Here is a 20,276-nt window from a genome sequence, read left to right on the forward strand (position 1 = left end):
GTCACAGTACTAGTTCTTGGTTATTTTCTAATCTGCCTCCCCCCTCCCCCAACTGAAGAAACAAGAAACGGGCGAACAGGTAAGCCAACCTTAGTTTCGTTTTACACCAGTTGGTTTTAGCATTAAGCCAAATGCCTGAAGCGGCACATTTAGAGGAGCAAACAGAGAATCCGAGTCTCTGGTTGGATGCCAGCCAGATAGTACTGCCAGAGGCTGGGGCTTCCTCACATCCTTCCTCCTCAACCCCATTAACTTACGTCAAAAGGCTTCTTCGGGATTGTCCACATCACCCTGCTCAATTTACTACTTTAATAAAATTTTTGTCTGAGACCCAGCCTAGCATTTTGTTAACATGGACTCTGGAGCTACCCTGCCAGGGGCTGAAACCTAAGTCTGTTCTAGAAGTTTCTTCACCTTTATGCTTCCGGTTTTTGCATTTGGACCAGAGGCAGGGATCAGGGTGGGGTGGGTGAGGCAGTCCCCTCAGGTGCCAAAAGAAAGTGGTACCCCAAATCTCACTGACCAAGGTCAATATTTTAATGCAATTTTACATGAGACTAGGATCCAATTCTGCCCCTGCATAACTGGCCTCAATTCCCAGGCCAACTTCTACTACTACTTCACAACAACAAAGTGGCTGACCTGGGGCCCATAGTTTGCCAATTAAAGTATTTTTTGGTTATGGAGTTTTTGGTGCCCTAGGCAAAGGCCTCCCTTCCCTTGCCCTAGTCCCAGCTCTGGACGGCACTGGGAGAAATCAGTGAACACAGATAAAGTTCTTAGCACAATGTCTGGCTCAGAGTAGGAACTCATGTTGCCATGGCAAGAGAAACAGGTTCATCCTTTTTAAGAAAAACTAAATGGAACAAAAAATCCACGTACTATAGTGCTTAGAAGGCAGCAAGAAACCATAAGCAGAAAAGAACACGAGGTCATCTTGATTTCTGGACTCTTTCCTGGAGATTTTATAGCCAATCTGAATAAGGATCAGAAGGACCCCGTTTTTCCCAATGCCTAAACTTGAACTCATCTGTTGCATGAAGCAGCCCCCTCCTTGAAGGGACCCCAGGACATTTAGCATTCTCAGTACCTCTTTCCCATGTTTTTAACCCATGATCATTTACCCCGTTGCTTGTACTCATCAATAGTCCAGCTCAGGGGTCAGCAAACTAGGCCTTCCAAATCATGGCCTTTTTTTTGTAAAGTTTTATCGGCACACGGCTATGCCCATCCGCTTACCTATTATTTCCGGCTACTTTAGTGACAATGGCAGAGTTGAGTAATTGTGCTAAAACAGCAGAGATGAACAGAGTTGAATAGACAAAGGCCAGCAAAGCCCAGAATATTTACTATCTGGCCCTTGATTGAAAAAGTCCACCAACTCCTGGTCTGGGTGAAGTCAGACCGCAAACATACTCAGTTTCCCCTTTCAGACCCATATTGACCTTTCAAAGAGAGGCACAGAAACTTGGCCGTTCTGGTCTGCACCAGGTCAGCAGCCCCTTAGCCATCACGGCTCTTTCCCACAGTTCTGTCCTTATCTATATATTTGAAGTCTCATCCTAGAAGGGTTTACTCTTGTACTTCCTGAATTGTTTTATAAAGTTTTATTGGAACACAGACACGTTCATTCTTTCTCTTATAGCCTATGGCTGCTTTTGTGCTAAAGCCAGAGTTTCCTCACAAGAGAGACCTTACGGCCCTACAATGCCTCCAATATTTACAATGTGGTCTGGCACTCTGTGCGAACCTCTGCTCTATGGGGAATCCAAATTCACGGGTTATACCCAGGGTGGACCTCAGACCCCTGAAGTCCATACAACTGGGGAAAAAAAATACCTTTTAAAAAGGTTTTCCTGTTTATCTGAAGAGCTGTGATACGAAAAGTTCAAGGAACGTTTATATGATTTCGATCTACGGGTTCCCACTTGAAAGGTCAACAGCCCTCTTGCTACTAGAACAGAAACACAGATAAGACTCATGACAAACAGAGGTGACAACAGAATTTGTACAATGCATGGGCATTCAGTCACCAGACACTCTTCTGGACAATCGAAAAGCAAAGCAATCCAAAGCAAGCAAAGCAAAGATTAATTCTATCATGGGTCTCAGACATCATTTTCTCCTTACAACAAAGAGATCCAACAGTGTATCATCATTCACCTGCTGCCACACTTAAATCAGGTATGTTCAAACAACAGAATTCATAATGAAATAAGCTACATACCTTCCATAAGTGAACTATTTATTCCCTTGTGTACAGTCTATAAAAGTCTTCACGTCCTTTTTCTCCTAGTTTACCAAAAACGATGGATCTATTTAATCGGTTTTAAAAGCACCGATGTTTAACTTGATGAGGGCGCATAAGAATTTCTATTAAACAAAAACTGTACTTGAAGATGCCAAACAACGAGACAACTCTGGATAAGTTATAGATCCATTGGCATTCCAGAGCCTCCTAAGATTTGGCCAAAGTAAAATGTCCATCTACAAGAAGTTTGGATTTTCATTTGTTGGTTCGGGGAACACCAAGTGCTTATTGGGATGAAAGACCCTAAGCTCCGCCTGCCGCATGCATCGCACGTCCCAGAACCAAGCCCGGGGCCCCAAGTCTTTTCTCTATGAAGTATGTAAATGCAGCTTCACAATGCACACGTGCGGGCTCAGCCAGTGTTAGCTTGATCTCTGGCGCCACCTACAGGTCAAGCTGCATTTCACGTCACTGCAGCATTAATACCTCGAGAAATCTGTGCGCGCCCCGAACGCATTACTGAATGGGGTGGGGATGGAGAACCCCACACCCTAACCAGTCTAATGGAAGAATGTAAAGAAAAACGGAGCGTTCCTCTTACGTCATTCTACAGCTGAGTCTGCCTTTTTATTATAAGACAATGATAAAAGGAACCACACGAATGCATAAGGCAAACACTCATAACCACCACCCAGGTTAAGAAATAGAACTTTCCCAGATGCCCCAGGTCCTCCACGTAACGCACCCCCGCCGCCATCTTAGCCTTCCCCACTATACACATCAGTTTAGTTCTCCACGTGGTCTAAACAGTTCCATAATTCCATTGGAGGTGGATCAGTTTTAGGATCGGAATCCATCACGAAACTATCCCTGTGGGATAGAGCGGTGCGCAGTGGACCCCCCGCGCCCCCCCCAACCTTGGAACGACTGGGTCGACTTGCGGAGCCGATGTCTGGAGGGAAGACAGCAACGTGGAGGGGTGTCTCCACGCTGTTGCTTTGGCGTCGGTTCTCACGCCAGTGACCCGCAGCCATGGCCTTGAGGGCCTATAAAGTTGGAGCATCCGTCCCCAGAGCTGGTGACAAGTCTGGCTTGGCGGCCTCCGCTCGGAGGGCTGGCCCGCAGCATCTGTCTGGCGTTCGGACAGCCGACCACCGTCTGTGGCTCAACTAGAGGCCCTGGCTGGGCTCCAGGGACGTCTCCAGCTGCCCCGCGGAGACCAGGGTGCCCAGCTGCCCCGGGGCACTGCTTTCGGGCGGGAAGGTGACCAAGTCTGAGTTCTTGTTCTCGCTCTGGTCGTTGTGCTGCTTCTTGTGGCATCTCAGAGAGTCGTCCCTGACGAAGGAGGCACCGCAGGTCTCGCAGCGGAAGGCCCGCTGGGTCACTATTTTGGCCACGTGCTGGGAGCTGCTCCCTCGGGGCCCTTCCTTGCCGTGCGGGGCCTGGTTCTCCGTTTTGGCCTCGTCCCTGTGCACCTTGTCAATGTGCTTGGCCAGGCTGCTGGGCCGCTTGGTGTCGAAGCTGCAGAAGTCACACTTGAACGGGCGGTCGGTGCAGTGCACTCGGCTGTGCACGCGCAGGGCCGCAGTGCTGGAGCACGAGTAGCTGCACTCGGGACACTTCTCGGGGTGGTCGGCCTGGTGCAGCCGGCTGTGCTCCAGGAGGTCGGCCCGGTCCCGGCCCTGGAAGGAGCAGTGCAGGCACTTGAACGTGTGCTTGATGCGGATGTGCGACTTGAGGTTCGCCTTCATCGTGCAGCGGACGTCACAGAACTCGCACTTGAAAGGCTTCTCCCCCGAGTGCACGATCATGTGCCTTTTCAAGTCCGAGCTGATTTTGAACTTGGCGCTACAGAGCCAGCACTGGAAGGGGGTGTCCCCTAGCAACGGAAGGTGTGTTTCCATTAGAGCAAGCAGGCAAAAGAACTCCCCCCTCCCCCCTCCGAACATGCGTCAGAACACGTGGTGCAGAGAGAGTTGGGTCTTTGAACTCCAACGACGGGTAACTCCCTGACACCGCCACTTACCATGTGCCTTAACTTCTTTTATCCTCACAACAATCTTATGAGTGGGTACTATTGCCCCCATTGAACAGATGGGATAATGGAGGCTTCGAGGTCAAATAGCAGGGATTTGAACTCAGGCACCAGGGCGTCCAAGTCCACACTCTTCATGAGGCCACTTTACTTTCCAATCTAGTTCTCATTTAATCTAACACCCCAAAACTGGGCATGGGAGAGGTGCAATTTATGTTACAACTGTGCCGAATCAAACTAGGACTTATTGCTGACTCTAATGTTTCAGCTGTGTTACATCAATCGATTGGCTTGTATTACTAAAGTCTCATAGTTACACAACGAGACTGAATTTTATTTATAAAATTAATACAGGAATATGGCAGCAGGGGACAAATTCCTGAAAATCCATAGCCTCCTTTGTACTCTGGAGGCACTGCTAAGGATTTTTAGTGCTTCTGGAGGTTGCTACTTTAACGATTATCATCAGTTGAACATAAGCAGAGATGAGGATCTCACTTACCCTACACGTCCACCCTACCCCCCCAGCCTCTCCTCCATTGTTGGGTGTGTATTTTACCCCTCTGGCATTATCTTCTACATTGGGTAATAGCATCCTAACTTTTAGTCCATCAGCTTGAGAGGTTTCTTGAGGATTCCCTTGTCTTCACCATACTACCTCTTCCTACTTGTCAGGATTTTCACATTTAAGTTCAAGAACATTCGCATTCTGGCCAGTGAATTCCCATGCTTTAACTAGTTGTTTTCAGTGTTCGAATCAAACTGTAATTTATGACTGGGTATATGTCATTCACCGGGCCAAATACTGCACCAGAATTCCGCTCACCTCCTTAGAGGGTCACTGTCACACCTGGGCCATTGGATAATGTTGTTAGCATTAAGGTCACACTGATTCTCTTTTCTTACATGCTCATTTTGGGTCACAGTTTAGCTTAATTCTTGACTGGACTATGCATTCAGGAAAAAAGAATCTTGCCATAATCTCAAAAGTGACCCAGTCCTTTAATTATGGAATATTTTAGATAAAATTTCTTGTGGATTTTGAGTTTCTGATTTACTGAATTTTCTTTTAAACCTTCAACATAGGAATCATCCTGATACTTCCCTTTACTGCAACCTCTGTTTGCTATATTCAAATATATATCAAATATGCCAAATTTTGTTTTCTCCCTGGAGAAGACTTTATCTTCCAGTAACTTCCACTAGCATGATGGCTGGTAGTTTGATTTCTTGCCTAATTTTGTCTACTTTCTACCTGTATACTTCAGATAGTTTAGCTGGGTATAGAATTCTTCATTCAAAATCACTTCCCAACTTTGAGGGCATTATTCCACTATCCCCCTAGAAGCTAATACTACTGAGAAGTTTTTCTAGGTTTGACTCTGCCCATCCACTCTGTACTGCTTGGCATCTTGTGAATCCTTTCCACTCTCATGGCTCCTTAGAATTGGGAAATTCTTTCTCATTTGATTTTCTCACTTCTATTTTTTTTTTCCTAGACCTAGTCAGTAACCAAACTTCCAATTTCTTATTCTTTCTCAGTTATCCAAATCAGTTTTTTTTTTTTTTCCTTTCTTCTAATGTCTGGGAAATTTCTTTGCCTTTGTAGTCAACAATTCCAGTTTTAATTCTTACTTCGTTCTCACTACATTTTCATAGAACTCTTCTTGGATGCAACATTTCTGCTAGTGGGTAGATACCAATTAGAATTGAAGAATTCTTATCTGTGACCCAAGTACTCTGTTAACTCCAGGATTTGTTAGATTTGGGGCATTTTAGATCACTCATCTCCTGCCAATGATTCATAATCCATAGTTGACATTTAGTTTAGGAAGAACAGATTGGTTTAAGGATTAGATATAGGTGACCATTGGTTTTACCTCCTACTGGGCAGTATGGACCATGTTGCCAATAGGCTTTAGCTTCTCCTCTGAGCTCTGTGGTCTTGGCAGTCTACATGCCAGTTCCAAGTCCAGAGCTCTCAGGGCAGTAAAACATTGGTTAGAAAGACTGGGAGGCAGCCATAGAGTTGGGAGCCATTTGTCTGCTGGACGATTTTTTTTTTTTTTTAAACTTAGTTTCAGATGTCAGCATATCCTATCTGCTCGCCATCTTCCATGAATTCATTGAAAAGCCTCATTTTCTGAGCCTTCTTATGAGCCTCCCAATCCCCACTTTTCTGTGCCATGATGAACTGGTTGATTCTATCTATTGTTATTCAATGGGGTCTCACAAAGGGAAGATAAAGCTCTTTGCCAAGTCTAATTTCCAGCACTAGAAGTCTGTGATTTGCAGTTCCAGTCAACTAATTTTGCAACGCATCTGAATTCAGCCATGCGATCAGTTTATGTGAAATGACTGAAACACCTAGTTTATACGCCAGACTTTTGAGAGACATCCCTTGCTTCCCTGCTGTAGTGGGTACTCATCCCCAGCTGTGGCCTATGTAATGGAGTTAGAAAAAACCCAGCTGTCAGACTTCCACGTTTTACTGAAAATTGCCATCTAAGTGAAAAACCACAGAGATTCCAATTCCTTTACTTTTGACCACCAAGTCCTCTTGGTTGCTTGTGTTTTGGCGAGATGAAGGTTAAGAAACTGGACAACAGGTAAGGCACAGGTCTCCGGGCCAGGGACCTACCTGTGTGGGACCGCAGGTGGACGGTGAGCTGGCTCGAGTTGCGGCTGGCGTACGGGCAGAGCTGACATTTGTAGGGCCGCTCGTCCGAGTGGATCCGCAGGTGCTTCTTGAGGCTGCTGCTGTCCACAGCGGCATAGTCACAGAGGTGACACTTGTGGGGCTTTACACTGGTGTGGCAGCGCATGTGCATGGTCAGGTTGTCCTTCCGGCTGAAGCACTTGTCGCAGAACTCACACTTGTGGGGTTTGTCTCCTTCAAACACATAAGGAAGATTTGAGGGTTTAAGGGTTTCTCTATTAAGGTGACCGCAGAGAGATCTGACCAAGACGGTAGCCTGGGCCTAGGGGTCTGCCTCTTCCTTCTGTCCCAGTGCTCAGACAGGAAGACACTGAAGTACGTAGTTCAGCATGCTGGGAAACGAGAAGGTGTGCTAGGCATGGATGGCTCACAAATTTTAAAGAACCCTAAAGGAACAGGTAAGATCAGATTGAAGGAGAAAAATCATAGACCAAACTCTGTTTGGGAAAAAGGGAGTGGTCATAGAAGTATTCAAGATCAGGTGTAGGGACCTTGGAACAGCTTTCATGGCTCATATTGAACGGTCTGCTGGCCTCCTCCTTTACTTGTGCCAAACCATAGCAGCAATGGTGTCTACCCCAGGCTGTTAGAAAATGAGGGTGCTTACACCACAGAAACAGTGCAAAGGCCTCAAGTAGTTAGAAATAATCTGGAGAACAGAACCCCATGGCCAGAGCGTTTCCTCCAGTGTTCCATCCCTCCCCTACAACCACTCCAGACTGATCATTTACAAATAAAAAATCTACCCAATAACCAAATGCTTGGGGGAAAGCCAGAACCCAGGAAGACACACCCAACTCAAGAAGTTGAGGTTCTAAGAGCAAATAGTTTTCATTTCCGTAATAATTCCGATTCTCCTAGGTCTCTCAAGACTCCAAGTTCACGAGTGGAAAAGATGTTAAAAAAAAAGTGTTTCGAAGATGGAGCTCCAGAATCTCCCAGAAGGCTGCCCAAAAGGACAAGAGGGAAGTGCAAGACATGAAAGCCAGTTCTAGATGGTCCAGGACGAAACAAATAGTTATTTCTCAACACTAATGACAGTCCCAGGTCTTAAGATGGCTTATCTGGAGGCAGGGTGATAGTTTCAGAAGCCCAAGGAGCTCTTACAGCTTTCAGAAAGAAATGCTCAGATCAGCATGTAACTCCTCAGACAATGGGAGCAGTGTCTGCAAAGTTCTATGGAAATTATTTAAATAGAGTCCTATACTTGAACTAGCATTCAGTAGGAAGAGAAAATAAAGCCAGATGATGACTCAGAGCATCACACTTGAACTGTGTACATAAGAAAAAAGGAAGTGGATAAGATGTGGGTTCTAATAAAATGGAAAGTATTGCTTCCAAACCACAAGAGAACCATACAAAAAGGCAAAAGAACACAAGTCAAACTACATATAAGTAAAAACAGGTTAAGTTTCCCTGTTAAAAGTTTTAACACATTTTAAAAATCAGCTTAATGCTCCTAAGGTACATTAAGTATTTTAGGAAAATGCTAGAAGATAGGAGTATCAAATATTGGGCAAAACAGAAATCTTGGTGAAAGCCGCTAAAAAAAAATTCATACTGAAAAGATAAAACCAAATAGATGGGACTCAAACTTATGAATCTGATATGGTTTCCCAGAAGGTTTTTCAAAAGTCAGGGCATATTTTAAAACAATTTTTAAGAATCAAAATCCGATTACAAACTCCCTAGAGACGGGCAGGGAAAGCTCTGTCAAAACCTATAGCCTATGGGCGCCTGGGTGGCTCAGTTGGTTAAGCGGCTGCCTTCGGCTCAGGTCATGATCCTGGAGTCCCTGGATCGAGTCCCGCATCGGGCTCCCTGCTCAAGGGGGAGCCTGCTTCTCCCTCTGACCCTCCCCCCTCTCATGCTCTCTCTCTCTCTATCTCATTCTCTCTCTCAAATAAATAAATAAAATCTTTAAAAAATAAAAATAAAAAAAAAGATACCAAAACCCCAGGGTCTTCAAGCTCAGCATCACTGCCTTTTTGGCCAAGTAATCCTTTGCTGTAGGCTGTCCTAAGCAGCATCTCTCACCACTTCCCCCTAGATGCCAGTAGCACCTCCATCCCTAGTTTTAAGGGTCAAAAAGGTCTTCTGATTGTCCAACGTCCCCAGGGCTGGGGGGCGGGGGGGTTGGCGCGAGACTACCTGGTTGAGAACCATTCCAACAGACACTGGAAAAGCGAAAGGGGACTGCAGATCAAGTCCATCATGGCTTAAGTAGAACTTTACCCTAATAAATTAAGACTTGATAAAACGGATAATGATTTAGGAATATATCAAATTACAAAGCCTGAACCAGGAGAAAACTGATCAATGACAGAGTTGCTAGGTCAGAGATGAACCCCAAGGTGAACTATGTACCGTTTGACTATTCACTAGTGGTGCCCTGCCCAGGAGAATTCCGCCTCCTAGTTCGTGATCACAGGCTTGGGACTGTGACTCGTTCTGCCCGAAGAGATAGGATCGAAACGGAGGGATCACTCTCAGGCAAATGCTTTTAAGAGCCAGGGTGGTTCACCACATGTTTCTCTTACTCAGATGACCTGTAACGTTACAGATCAGGGTTTTTTTTGTTTTTTGTTTTAAAGATTCATTTTTATTTGACAGAGTGAGTGTGTGGGTGCAAAAGCAGGGGGAGTGGCAGGCAGGAGAGGGAGAAGCAGGCTCCCCACTAAGCAGGGAGCCCGACGTGGGTTTGATCTCAGGATCCTAGGATCATGACCTGAGCCCAAGGCAGACACTTAACCAGTTGAACCACCCAGGCGCACCCACCCTTTTTTAATAAAAGATTTTGAGACTGCGTGAGCATGGGGGGTGGTGGGAGAAGGGCAGAGGGAGAAGCAGGCTCCTGGGTGAGCAGGATCCCTGATGCTGGCCCGATCCCAGAACCCTACAATCATGACCTGAGCCAAAGGCAGATGCTTAACCGACTGAGCCACCCAAGCACCAGCCTCCGCCAGATCAGGGGGTTAAAACAGGGCTTGTGGATAAGATTTAGGAGGTCCAAGACCTTGTATGAGAAACTACTACATTTTTATTTCTACTACCTGTAACTGGAATTTAGCATTTCTACCTATTATGCAATCAACAAACCCAATAATGGTGCCAGAGACCCTGGTCAATAGACAGGAGCCATGCTCATACCATATTACACTTGTTGCATTTCTGAAGGATTATTTATGCTCATCACTACTTCACAATTAAGATGAGGATCTGGTAGCTGGTCTGCTAACAAACTCAAGGTTTTCTTAGTGTTCCTGCACATACTCATCATCTGGGGGCTGAGGAGGGGCTCATTAAAATGGGTTTCCCCCCAAGCTTTGGGATGTAATTGACATGACATTAAGGTATACAGTGTGATGATTTGATACAAGTGTATATTGAAAAAGGATTACCACCCTAAGGTTAACACCTTCACCTCAGAAAATTACCGTTTCTTTGTGGTGAGACCATTTAAAGTCTACTTTTTTTTTTTTAAAGATTTATTTGAGAGAGAGCATGAGACAGAGAGAGCATGAGAGGGTCAGAGGGAGAAGCAGACTCCCCACCGAGCAGGGAGCCCGATGCGGGACTCGATCCCGGGACTCCAGGATCATGACCCGAGCTGAAGGCAGTCGCTCAACCAACTGAGCCACCCAGGCGCCCCTAAAGTCTACTCTATTAAGAGTTGCTAACTGAACAGTCGCCACGCTGTTCATTAGCTTCCTAGAACTCCATCTTACAACTGGAAGTTGGTACCCTTTAACCAACATTTCCCATTTCTCAAGTTAAACTTACAGAGTAAAATGTAGTTTGTGTCAGCGTGCCCGGGTTGGTGCGGAGATTCGGGGTTTCTAATAAGCTCCCAGCTGAGGCTGACACACCTGGTCTTTACCACACTTAAGGCGGGGGCTATGTATTAAAATACCACACGTTTTAACACTGATCGAACATGTACAGAAATACTGAAATTTAATTTAAAAACCTTCTGGGAAGGGTCCATAAACTTCACAAAATTGCCAGGTGTCCATGGCAGAAAAAAAAAAGGTCAAGACTGCCTTTATCTGGCATGTTCCAGACAGAGGCCAGGCCGCTCCACGGGCCGGTTCCCAGACAGAAGACAGCACAAGGCGCAGAGGGGTGACTGACTCTGGGGGACACTGGGAGGGACTGAGCGGTCTTCATTTGTCCTGGAGATGGACACGGTCCTCACAACCTAATCTACACTCTCTCCATCCACTGAGAAAGTCAGAAGCGGAGAGCGTTGTGGGCGTGTTCTATCAAGTCTTCCAGGAACAGTGTTTCCACTGTCTATAGCACAGGGAAAGAAAAAATGCCCCCACTCATTTCATGACCAATTAACCCTGATTCCAGTACTAAAAGAAGAAATAGGATAAAAAACAGAAATATTGTAAGTCAGTCTCCTTTACTAAGCTAAATGCTGCACGAGCATCTTAAAACATTTACAATTCAACTATTATTTCTGATTAAAAATTTTTATCCAGGATAAACTGGCATTTGGGGTATAAAGAGGAAATGTAACTTTACAATGAAGTTAATAAAAAACCACCCCAAAATCAAGGCCTTGTTCTCCAGGAGGTCTCTAATGTGAGCACACCCAGCTTTCTAGTTCTCTCTCCCCCGGATAAGCCTCAGCAAGCCCCCATTCCCGGCACAGAGGCCCTTCTCTGAGCCGCTGTGTCCGCCGCGCCTCCCTCCCCTGCATTAGCCTGTCCTATCAAACTCCACCTCCGCGGTTCTCAGAGTGCAGTGCCTGGGGGTCCCCGAGTCTCTTCCGGTCGAGTCTGCAGCCAGAAGTATCTTCATCCTACTACGAAGATGGGACTTTTCCTTTTTCATGGTTGACATTCACTCTGCTGTGGGAAGCACCTGGGCAGAACTACAGGTGCCTGAGCACGGATTGCCAGCCGCCCCCCCCCCCCCGGAAGGTGATTCCTCCCAGCCGTGCCCTCCCAGGGAACCCAGTGCCAGTTTCACTTAGGAATAGCCTTCCCAGCAGCAAAACCGATTATATTAAATCTCTCCTTGCTGACAACTTTTTAAACACCGTGTAATGAAATGGGAAGTATGCAAAGTACACGGTCTTGAGAACAGGCTCTTGCTGGGGGGTAGGAGGGGGCTGCATTGTGAGGTGCAGACGTCAGTTTCACTCGAAAGAAGAGACCCACTGTGGTTTTTTCAAATTTGGGATTTGACGAATATGTTCTTCAGAATGAACTACATGAGCCTGTCATTTCAAGAAAGATTATCAACAATGCTGCAGTGGTAACATCCCAGCTCTAAACTCAAAGTTAGGATTTCGGAACATCTATCCCCTACCCTGGGCATGCAGCTTCCTGGTTCTTAGATTTTTCTGATGAGATTGGGAATATTAACAAGTGATTTTTTTCTATTATAAAATGGGTCAACGTTTGGAAGGATTATGAAAGTTGATAAACCAGTATTTTCCAAGTGGCCAATGCAGGATAGGTGTAAAAAAAAAAAAAAATCAAGCATAAATAAGAGACATTCAAAAAGTAAACAGAACAATGGATTTTATCAGTTTGAGAAGTTTATGGGTACGGCTCCAGGTTCTATACAGCAACTGATCCTTAAGAAACCCTTAGGGCACCTGGGTGGCTCAGTTTGTGAAGCATCCGATTCTTGGTTTCAGCTCAGGTTGTTCTTTCATGGGTCATGGGAAGGAGTCCTGCATCCAGCTCTGCGCTCAGTGGGGAGTCTGCTTGAAGATTCTCTCCCTCTGCCCCTCCCCCCACTTGCACACTCTTTCTCTAAATTTAAAACAGTTAAAGAAACTTCCCTCTGATGTGTTTTGGTAGAATATTAAAGATTATCAGAAAAGGCTATCAACAAAATATTCCATTTCCAACCACATATGAGGCACCAGATTTTCTTCAGATACTTCAAAACATGGCAACGGACCATATGCAGGTGCGAGAATCCAGCTGACTTGAGATTTACGAAGGTATAGATAATACCACTGGTCACATTTTTGGGGGAAAAGTTATTTCTCATAAAAGTGTCAGTATAAGGAGCTTACAGGGTTTTTTTGTTTTTTTTTTTTTTTTTAATTTTAAGTAATCTCTCCACCCAGTGTGGGGCTCAAACTCACAATCCTGAGATTAAGAGTTGCACGCTCTACCACCCAAGCCAGCCGGCCACCCTGGCTTACTTTTAAGTGGATAAATATTTTAAAGTTTGGTTTTAATTTTTAGTGCAGTAACTATAAAAACACAAACTTGGGGTGGGGGAAAGCTTCAATTCTTAGGTGTAAAAAGATCACAACAGTGTTTTGAGAACCACTGTTGAATCCATTAGGCAAAGGTCCAGCCTAAGCCTTAAAAGATCACCTGCACATAGCACCCTCCCCGCCTCTCACAGCTTGGTCAGGGACGCCCTTCAGCCCACACGTCCGTTTTCTTGTAAGTAGAACTTTTCTCTATAAGCTGGGCACGTGGCCAGAGTCAAGACTTTTCTCCCAGCCTTCATTTCCACAGCCTGGAGTGACCCATGTGACTACGTTCTGGCCCAACAGGAATGAACCCAAGTGACAGGTAACTTCTAATATATACCTTAAATGGGGGTGTGTGTGTGTGGGGGGGGTGTCAGCCAGCTCAGACCATGCCAACATGGGCTACACACTCGGGATGTTAAAGCAACAACCTAAGAGCCCAAGTCCCCGAAACCATGGGGCTGTCTACCATACCTAACTTGGACTGTCGTAAGACAGAAATAGCTTGGTTTTAAGCCACCATTAGTTGGGTCTCACTATTAATCACAAGGGATCCTACTTCTGGGTCATGCCCGGAGAGATGCTGTAAGTCCCCCAGACTCCTCTCTTTTTCACCAGTTAAGATATTCAGAGAACTAGAGCATTTGCTTTGAACACAGAAATAGCCTATGAATCTGCTAGAGAAGCCATCTATCTTGCCCCCGCTTCTGTTATCAAGGAGTCTGTCTGAACCCCACCACGGACAGGGCCTTGCCTACTTTCTGTATCCCCATCATGTTCTGTATTATTCCAATAAAACATTATTAATCCACCCCCGACTATCTTTCTAGGTCTACCTTGGCACTATTCACATTTGGGGGTCTGGGAATTTTTTGTCGCAGGGCCTGACCTGTGGTCCTAGGAATTTGGGGGCACTTCTGGCCCCACCCACTAGGTGGCAGTAGCACTGCCCCAGCTGTGAGCGACCAACCGCGCTGAGCGACCAACCGGCTTTGAAGTTGCCTTAGCCAGTCCTGTTGGTGGGGTCTCCTTTGTTCAGATGGCTTCTGCAATCTGCATGCTCCTGCTGACCTCATCCTGGCAGCCCGGTCTTTCAAGGAGGATCAACATTCCCTTCACTAATAGGCCTTTCATGACCTACCCTTTCATGGCAAAAAGGACCCTTCATTCTCTTATTTGCACAGCACGATACCCATTTCTAGCTGAGACTACTAATTGCCCAGAAAGTGGGCCTCCTATTGGAGCTCCCGAGTTTAGTGGTATCTGGAAACCACTTCCCAGCCCCCCTTGATGCCCGAGGTGGGTCATATCCCACCAGTCACCAAGGATGTTGCTGGGGGGTGGGGCAGGGCATGGCCCAAGGGAGGGATGCTGTGAGCCCCTCCCCCGCTTCTGCTTGCCACTAGTTAACAGAGCAGTTGCCTTGTACCTGGAGATGAAGCTATAGGTTAAGGATGACAGAGCCATTCAACCAGCTGTGGAGTACTCCTTTAGTTGTATTTGAAACTTGATTATGTTTAAGCCACTTGGTTTGGTTTCTGTAAAAGCCAACAGACCAATATCTTAATTTTTATTTTATTTTTTTTAAAGATTTCATTTGACAGAGAGCACAAGCAGGGGGAGCTGCAGGAAGAGGGAGAAGCAGGCTCCCGCTGAGCAGAGAGCCTGATGTGGGGCTCGATCCCAGGACCCTGGGATCATGACCTGAGCTGAAGGCAGATGCTTAACCGACTGAGCCACCCAGGTGCCCCCCTTTTTATTTTTTTTTTTACAGATTTTATTTGAGAGAGGAAGAGCATGTGTGCATGAGGTGGAGGAGCGAGAGAGCGAGCATGCTCAAATGGGGGTAGGGGGCTAAGGGAGAGGGAGAAGCAGACTCCCCATTGGGCAGGGACCCCAACCCGGAGCTTGATCCCAGGACCCTGGGATCATGACCTGAGTCAAGGCAGACGCTTAACCGACGGAGCCACCCAGACGGCCACGACCTTTCTGAGGTTTACTAGGGCCACAAGGCCTCTTTGTAGCCCGTCCTCACCAACCTCTCCAACTAGCTCACCTCTTCCAAGCCTTTGCACCTGCTGTCCCCTCTGCTGGAATGTTCCTGGTCTTGTCTGGTTACTTAGCCACCTTTTATAGTTTAAGGCAAGAATCTTCTTCAGAAAGCCTTTCAGAAATAGCCTTGATCCCATCTACGACCGGTTCTCCCAGGACAGCCCCCCCCCCCCATGACTTTTTAGGTCCCAGCCCACCGCACCAGACCATTTCATGAGGCAGAGACCATTTCTGTCCTGCCCACCACTACGTGTCAGCACTTAAATTCTTATCCATTTCCTTCTTTTCAACATTAAAGTTTCGCACAAACAAACGGACACCTACCCGTGTGGATTCTCAGATGGCGGTCCAAATCTTTCATGCCATGAACAGTTTTGAAGTGGCAACCTAGAAGAAAAAAATCCAGCTTTTCTTAAAATAGCGCCTCAAAAAGGAAGCTCCTATAAACCTGAAGTTGTGGGCAGCCGGGCCGAGCTCGGACGCCACAGGATGCTTAGAACGCACGGAATGCGCCTGCGCGGTGACTGCGCGGAGCGGGGCCAGGGCTCAGCAGGTGAAACAGGCGGAGCTTGCCCGCCAGCGCCCGGTACAGAGACGGGGCTCCGCGCGTTCAAGTTCATGTTTCACCTGGATAGCAACAGTTGAAGGTCCTTTCTCCAAGCGTCACCGTTTGTTCCTTGGACGCTGAGGGAAGCGCCAAGGCAGGGGCTTTCTGGGCATCACTGCTGTCCGTGGAGGGACACGTTGGTTTGGGAACATTATCTTCTAATTCTGAAGCTGAAATGGAGACAAAAAGAAGTGTTAATTTCTCGAAAACCACCACCATGGTAAGTCTTACAATATAAGCAGGATTGTTTTACCTCCCTTCATCACCTCTCCCAAAACAAACAAAAAAACCACAAGAAACAAAACAAAAACATTAAAAATGGCAAGCCACGTACACTTTGGCCTTACAGAAGTCCTTTCTTGAACTACCAACTTCCAGAAAATACAGGGGACAAGGGACGTGGAAACAGGACAGACTCAACTGGCAAGACCCAGGCTGCAAAACTTTGTAACGGGGGCTTCTCAAATGACCTACTGAAAACTTAGTTTGTAAAAGATTTTCCGATCCATCACAGGCTGCTATTTTTATAAAATATAATGCAAATTACAAATGAAATACAAAAAAAAAAGACCCAACATTAGAGATGAAAGAAGGCTGGTCCAGCAATGTCAAGCTATTTTTCAAAGCTTACTCGATTTCTGAATTTGTTTGGTCTCCATTCAGTAGATCACAGACCACACTTCAAGCACCACTGGTCTCCTGGACAAAATGCCACTGTTTCAGCAAATCACTTAAAGATGAAGGGGAAAAAACCAGACTCAAAGATACGACTTGTGGTATCAGGTGGTTACTTGGATCCCGATTTAAACATATCGTAAGCCATTTAAGACCATGACAAGCATGAACACTAAAGTGGTTTTTTTTTGGGGTGTGAAGATGAAATTAAGAGTTTTAAAGCGCATTCTCATAATTTAGGGATGGATACTTACAAGTTGTATAGATATCGGATGCTTCGAAATACTTCAGGGCAGGGGAATAGCTGGACAGAAGAAACAAGCCTGGCCCTGTGTCATTAATTGTCGAAGCCCAGCTCCAGGTACATGGGAGTTCATGGCATCATGTTCTGTTATTAGGGTAGAACCATGTGAAACTGATGTTTTTGTGGGCCAAAATGGTCAGATAGTTTCATGCGGTCCAATCTAATGTGGAGGTTTAAACATTTCTGTAACAAAACCCAAGCGTTCCCAAAAGATTATAAAGTGATTTCCCTCCAAACAGATTTAAATCCAAGGAATAAAGAGGTGCTGCCAATGCCTGAAGTCTTAAAAAGATACTGATAAATTATGGGCCAAAGGCTGGGACTGTTTTCGCTCCAGGTAGAGAAGGTGGATTCCGTTTTCAGTGAGAGGTTTGTCAGGGTAAACCTCTTACCATGAGAAGCTAATGAACACATTGGTGTGGGCTTTAGCTCTTAGGCACAGGGCTTGCTTAGCTACTTGCTAACTGAAACTTAACCTTTCTGAGCCTCAGTTTACTCCTTTGAAAAAGGATCATGGACCTGCCGCAGAGCTGCAGGGTTAAGAGAACAATGTAAATTCTCAGTACATCACCCAGCCTGTGCTTGTAAACACAATTCAGGAATAAAGGATTGCAGAGGTCCCACCTGAATAGTGGTGGTGCTCAAAGCCCCTTAACAGGGTCTGAACAAGTGACCAAATCTTGTGGCTCTCCACTAAGGGTAATTTTGCCCCCAGGGGTTATCTGGGAATGCTTGGGGATATTTTTGATGGTCATATGTGCACACACATAGGGGACTGTGGCATCTAGCGGGTAGAGGCCAGGGATGTTGCTAAACATCCTACAACGTACAGGAGAGCCCCCACACCTGTATCTGAGTCACATGAATTGTGGGTTTTAAATGTAGCTTCCCAGGGCTCACCCCAGATAACCTGGGGTGAGGGTGGTTACGGGTAAATCCCAGGAACCTGCACTTTTGAAGCCCTGCCCAGCGATTCCATCATATACTCCAAGCCCTTGCTACTTGAAGGGTGATCCCCAGAGCTCTAACATCAGCATAACATGGAAGCTTGTTAGAAATGCAGAACCTCAGGTCCCAGCCGACAGAATCAATCTGCACTTTAACAAGATTCCCCAGGTGATTCCTGTGCACATTAAAAATAGGAGTAGCCCACCACTAAGACACTGCTTCTCAAACAGGTGCATCAGCATTACCTGGAGGGCTTAAGGCTCAGGTGGCTTGGGCTCCACCTTTAGAAATTCTGATTCAGTGGATCTGGGGTAGAGCTGGTCATTTTTCATTTCTAACAAGTTCCAGATGATGATGATCTGGCAACCACACTTTTGAAACCTTCTCTGTGAGAAGGGAAACTGGTTCAGAGATGAAGGTTGCAGGGCTAGAAGTGTTCAGCTGATCAGAACCCCCACTGGCCAGATCTGAATGAAGCCCATCATTATGCTCCTCAGAGGAAAACCCAAAACCCTGCACTACTTAGCAATTCGTATTAAAGAAAACCATCAAACTCTTAAGGACTTTTAATCCCAGAGAAACCAAGAAAGATTGAAGAGTGAAATCTAAGTGAGAGGTTGTAAGGCACAGTGGTTTGGGGAGCTGACTGGAAAGCCAGGGCTAAGTTTCAAATTTCAGTTCTATCATTTATTAGCTGTGTGACCCCGGAGAAGTTACTCAACTTCCCTGTTCCTCAATTTCTACATCTAAAATGGGGATCATGGCTCTTCTCTCCTAGGTTTAGGTGAAGATTAAATCCTTTAGTATATGTAAGAGGACCTAGTACATAACACTATAGAAACATTGATTTTGTTCATTGATGGGTACACGTGAGCCACCAGATTCTGCAAGGGAGGGAAATGCATTGTGCCATGAAAACTTGGAAACAGGCAGAAGAAATTGCTGTGTTAAAGCCAAAAAAAAAAAAAAAAAAAGAGGCTATCCAGGGGCACCTGGGTGGCTCAGTTGGTTAAGCATCTGCCTTCAGCTCAGGTCATGATCTCCCTGCTCGGGGGAATCTGCTTCTTCCTCTCCCTCTGCCTGCCCCCCCCCCCCCACTCTCTCGCTCTCAGTCTTAAAACAGATCTAATACTAGGAAGGGTCACCCAGGTAGAATGTGGAGTGGCATGAAGGGCCTCCCAAGGAGACTTCCTTAAACATCCAGGAAACCAAGCCAGTCTGGAAGCCCACTCTCTCCTGAAAATGGTACAGCTGGGACAGAGACCCTTCTAGTCTGAAAGTGGGGGTGAGCCACATGATAGAACCCAATTTAGTACAGTGGGCATTTTAACCCTATGAAAACCACTGTTCCTTTTATAAGGTTACCCTCAGGTTTTTTTTTTTTTTTATAAACTGGTCATGACTGAAGTCTACCAATTGACCGGCTCCATTTTATTTCTTCCAAAACCTATTTGAGTTGCAAAGCCATTTGCAAATTAATAGTGGCCCACCCCTGCTAACTGTGGGATGGGGGAAGCCTAAACAAACCTCAAAAAGAAGGTGGGCCTTTATTCAGCTGGACAGACCCAAAATGCAGGAGGAAAAACCACATCAGTTGGAAGGTTGCTTTTTCTCTACGGAGTGGCTGGCACTTAATTCTGATTGTGCCCTGCTCCCACAGGGGGCACCCCGAGTACCTCACAATGCAGAACACCCTAAGCCTTCTAAACAGAGGGCGTCTCCAAAGGAGGCATCTTCACAACAGCTATGCAAGAACAAAAGGAGCCCAGGGCCCCCACGCAACAGCCAGGGGTCATTCAGGTTATTGTCTTTTATAATTGCTTCCCCCCAAGATTCAACACCCCCAATAACACTCTCCAGTTCCTCCTTTATGGAGGATCAGCAGGGGCCCTGCGGTGCCCCCCCCCAGGGAGACCCTCTCGTTGCAACCGTGTCCATTATAGTCTTTGGGCACAAAGGTAGTTATGGTCTTTCGGTTAAAAGATAGTTCCATCCAGCCCAATTTTAGTTTTAGGTACTATTATTTCCAAAGTAGCTTCGTTACACTTCTCCCCTCCACTACCCTCCTTGGGCGGGTGGTCATCAAAGCCCAGCAGACCGACCTGGCACTGCTAGAAGTCTGAGGCTTATTCGCAGAGAGACCCGAGATCCCCCAGCTCCCTTTCTGGGCCGAAGGAACGCAGGGGAGAGGGAGAAAAAAGTTCACTCGGAACTAGGAGGTTATCAGTTAACTGCGGGGGTGGAGTGGGAGGGGGGTGGAGAGGAGATCGAGTGGGAATTTAGGTTATCTCAATCTGAGGGCAAGATAATCAGAAGGGAAGCGCCTTAGAGATGCAGATTCCCCAACCCCACCTCGCCCCAGAGATTCCAATGGGGGCGGTGCCTAAGGGTAGACTGAGGAATTTAGCGAGTTAGCAAAGCTGCCCACCTGCAGGCTCGTCAGAAAC

The 20,276-nt window shown here is 46.3% G+C and overlaps 1 protein-coding gene across 2 annotated transcripts in view; it reads right to left on the minus strand.

The window, feature by feature from the left end:
• Positions 1–2,836: 2,836 nt before the first annotated feature.
• ZFP64 (ZFP64 zinc finger protein) overlaps positions 2,837–20,276 on the minus strand; it is a 78,627-nt gene continuing 61,187 nt past the window's right edge. The window contains exons 2-5 of one of the 2 annotated variants that reach the window (XM_036073089.2): positions 15,923–16,072; positions 15,620–15,682; positions 6,928–7,179; positions 2,837–4,130 (exon numbers count right to left, since the gene is read on the minus strand). In XM_036073089.2, coding sequence (XP_035928982.1) covers positions 3,421–4,130; positions 6,928–7,179; positions 15,620–15,682; positions 15,923–16,072 — 1,175 coding nt within the window. In that variant the 3' untranslated portion in view covers positions 2,837–3,420. The remainder of the gene's footprint in view (positions 4,131–6,927; positions 7,180–15,619; positions 15,683–15,922; positions 16,073–20,276) is intronic. The other variant, XM_036073087.2, reaches the window with a different exon arrangement.

The sequence above is a fragment of the Halichoerus grypus genome, chromosome 10, assembly GCF_964656455.1.
Source record: "Halichoerus grypus chromosome 10, mHalGry1.hap1.1, whole genome shotgun sequence".
NCBI classification, from domain to species: domain Eukaryota; kingdom Metazoa; phylum Chordata; class Mammalia; order Carnivora; family Phocidae; genus Halichoerus; species Halichoerus grypus.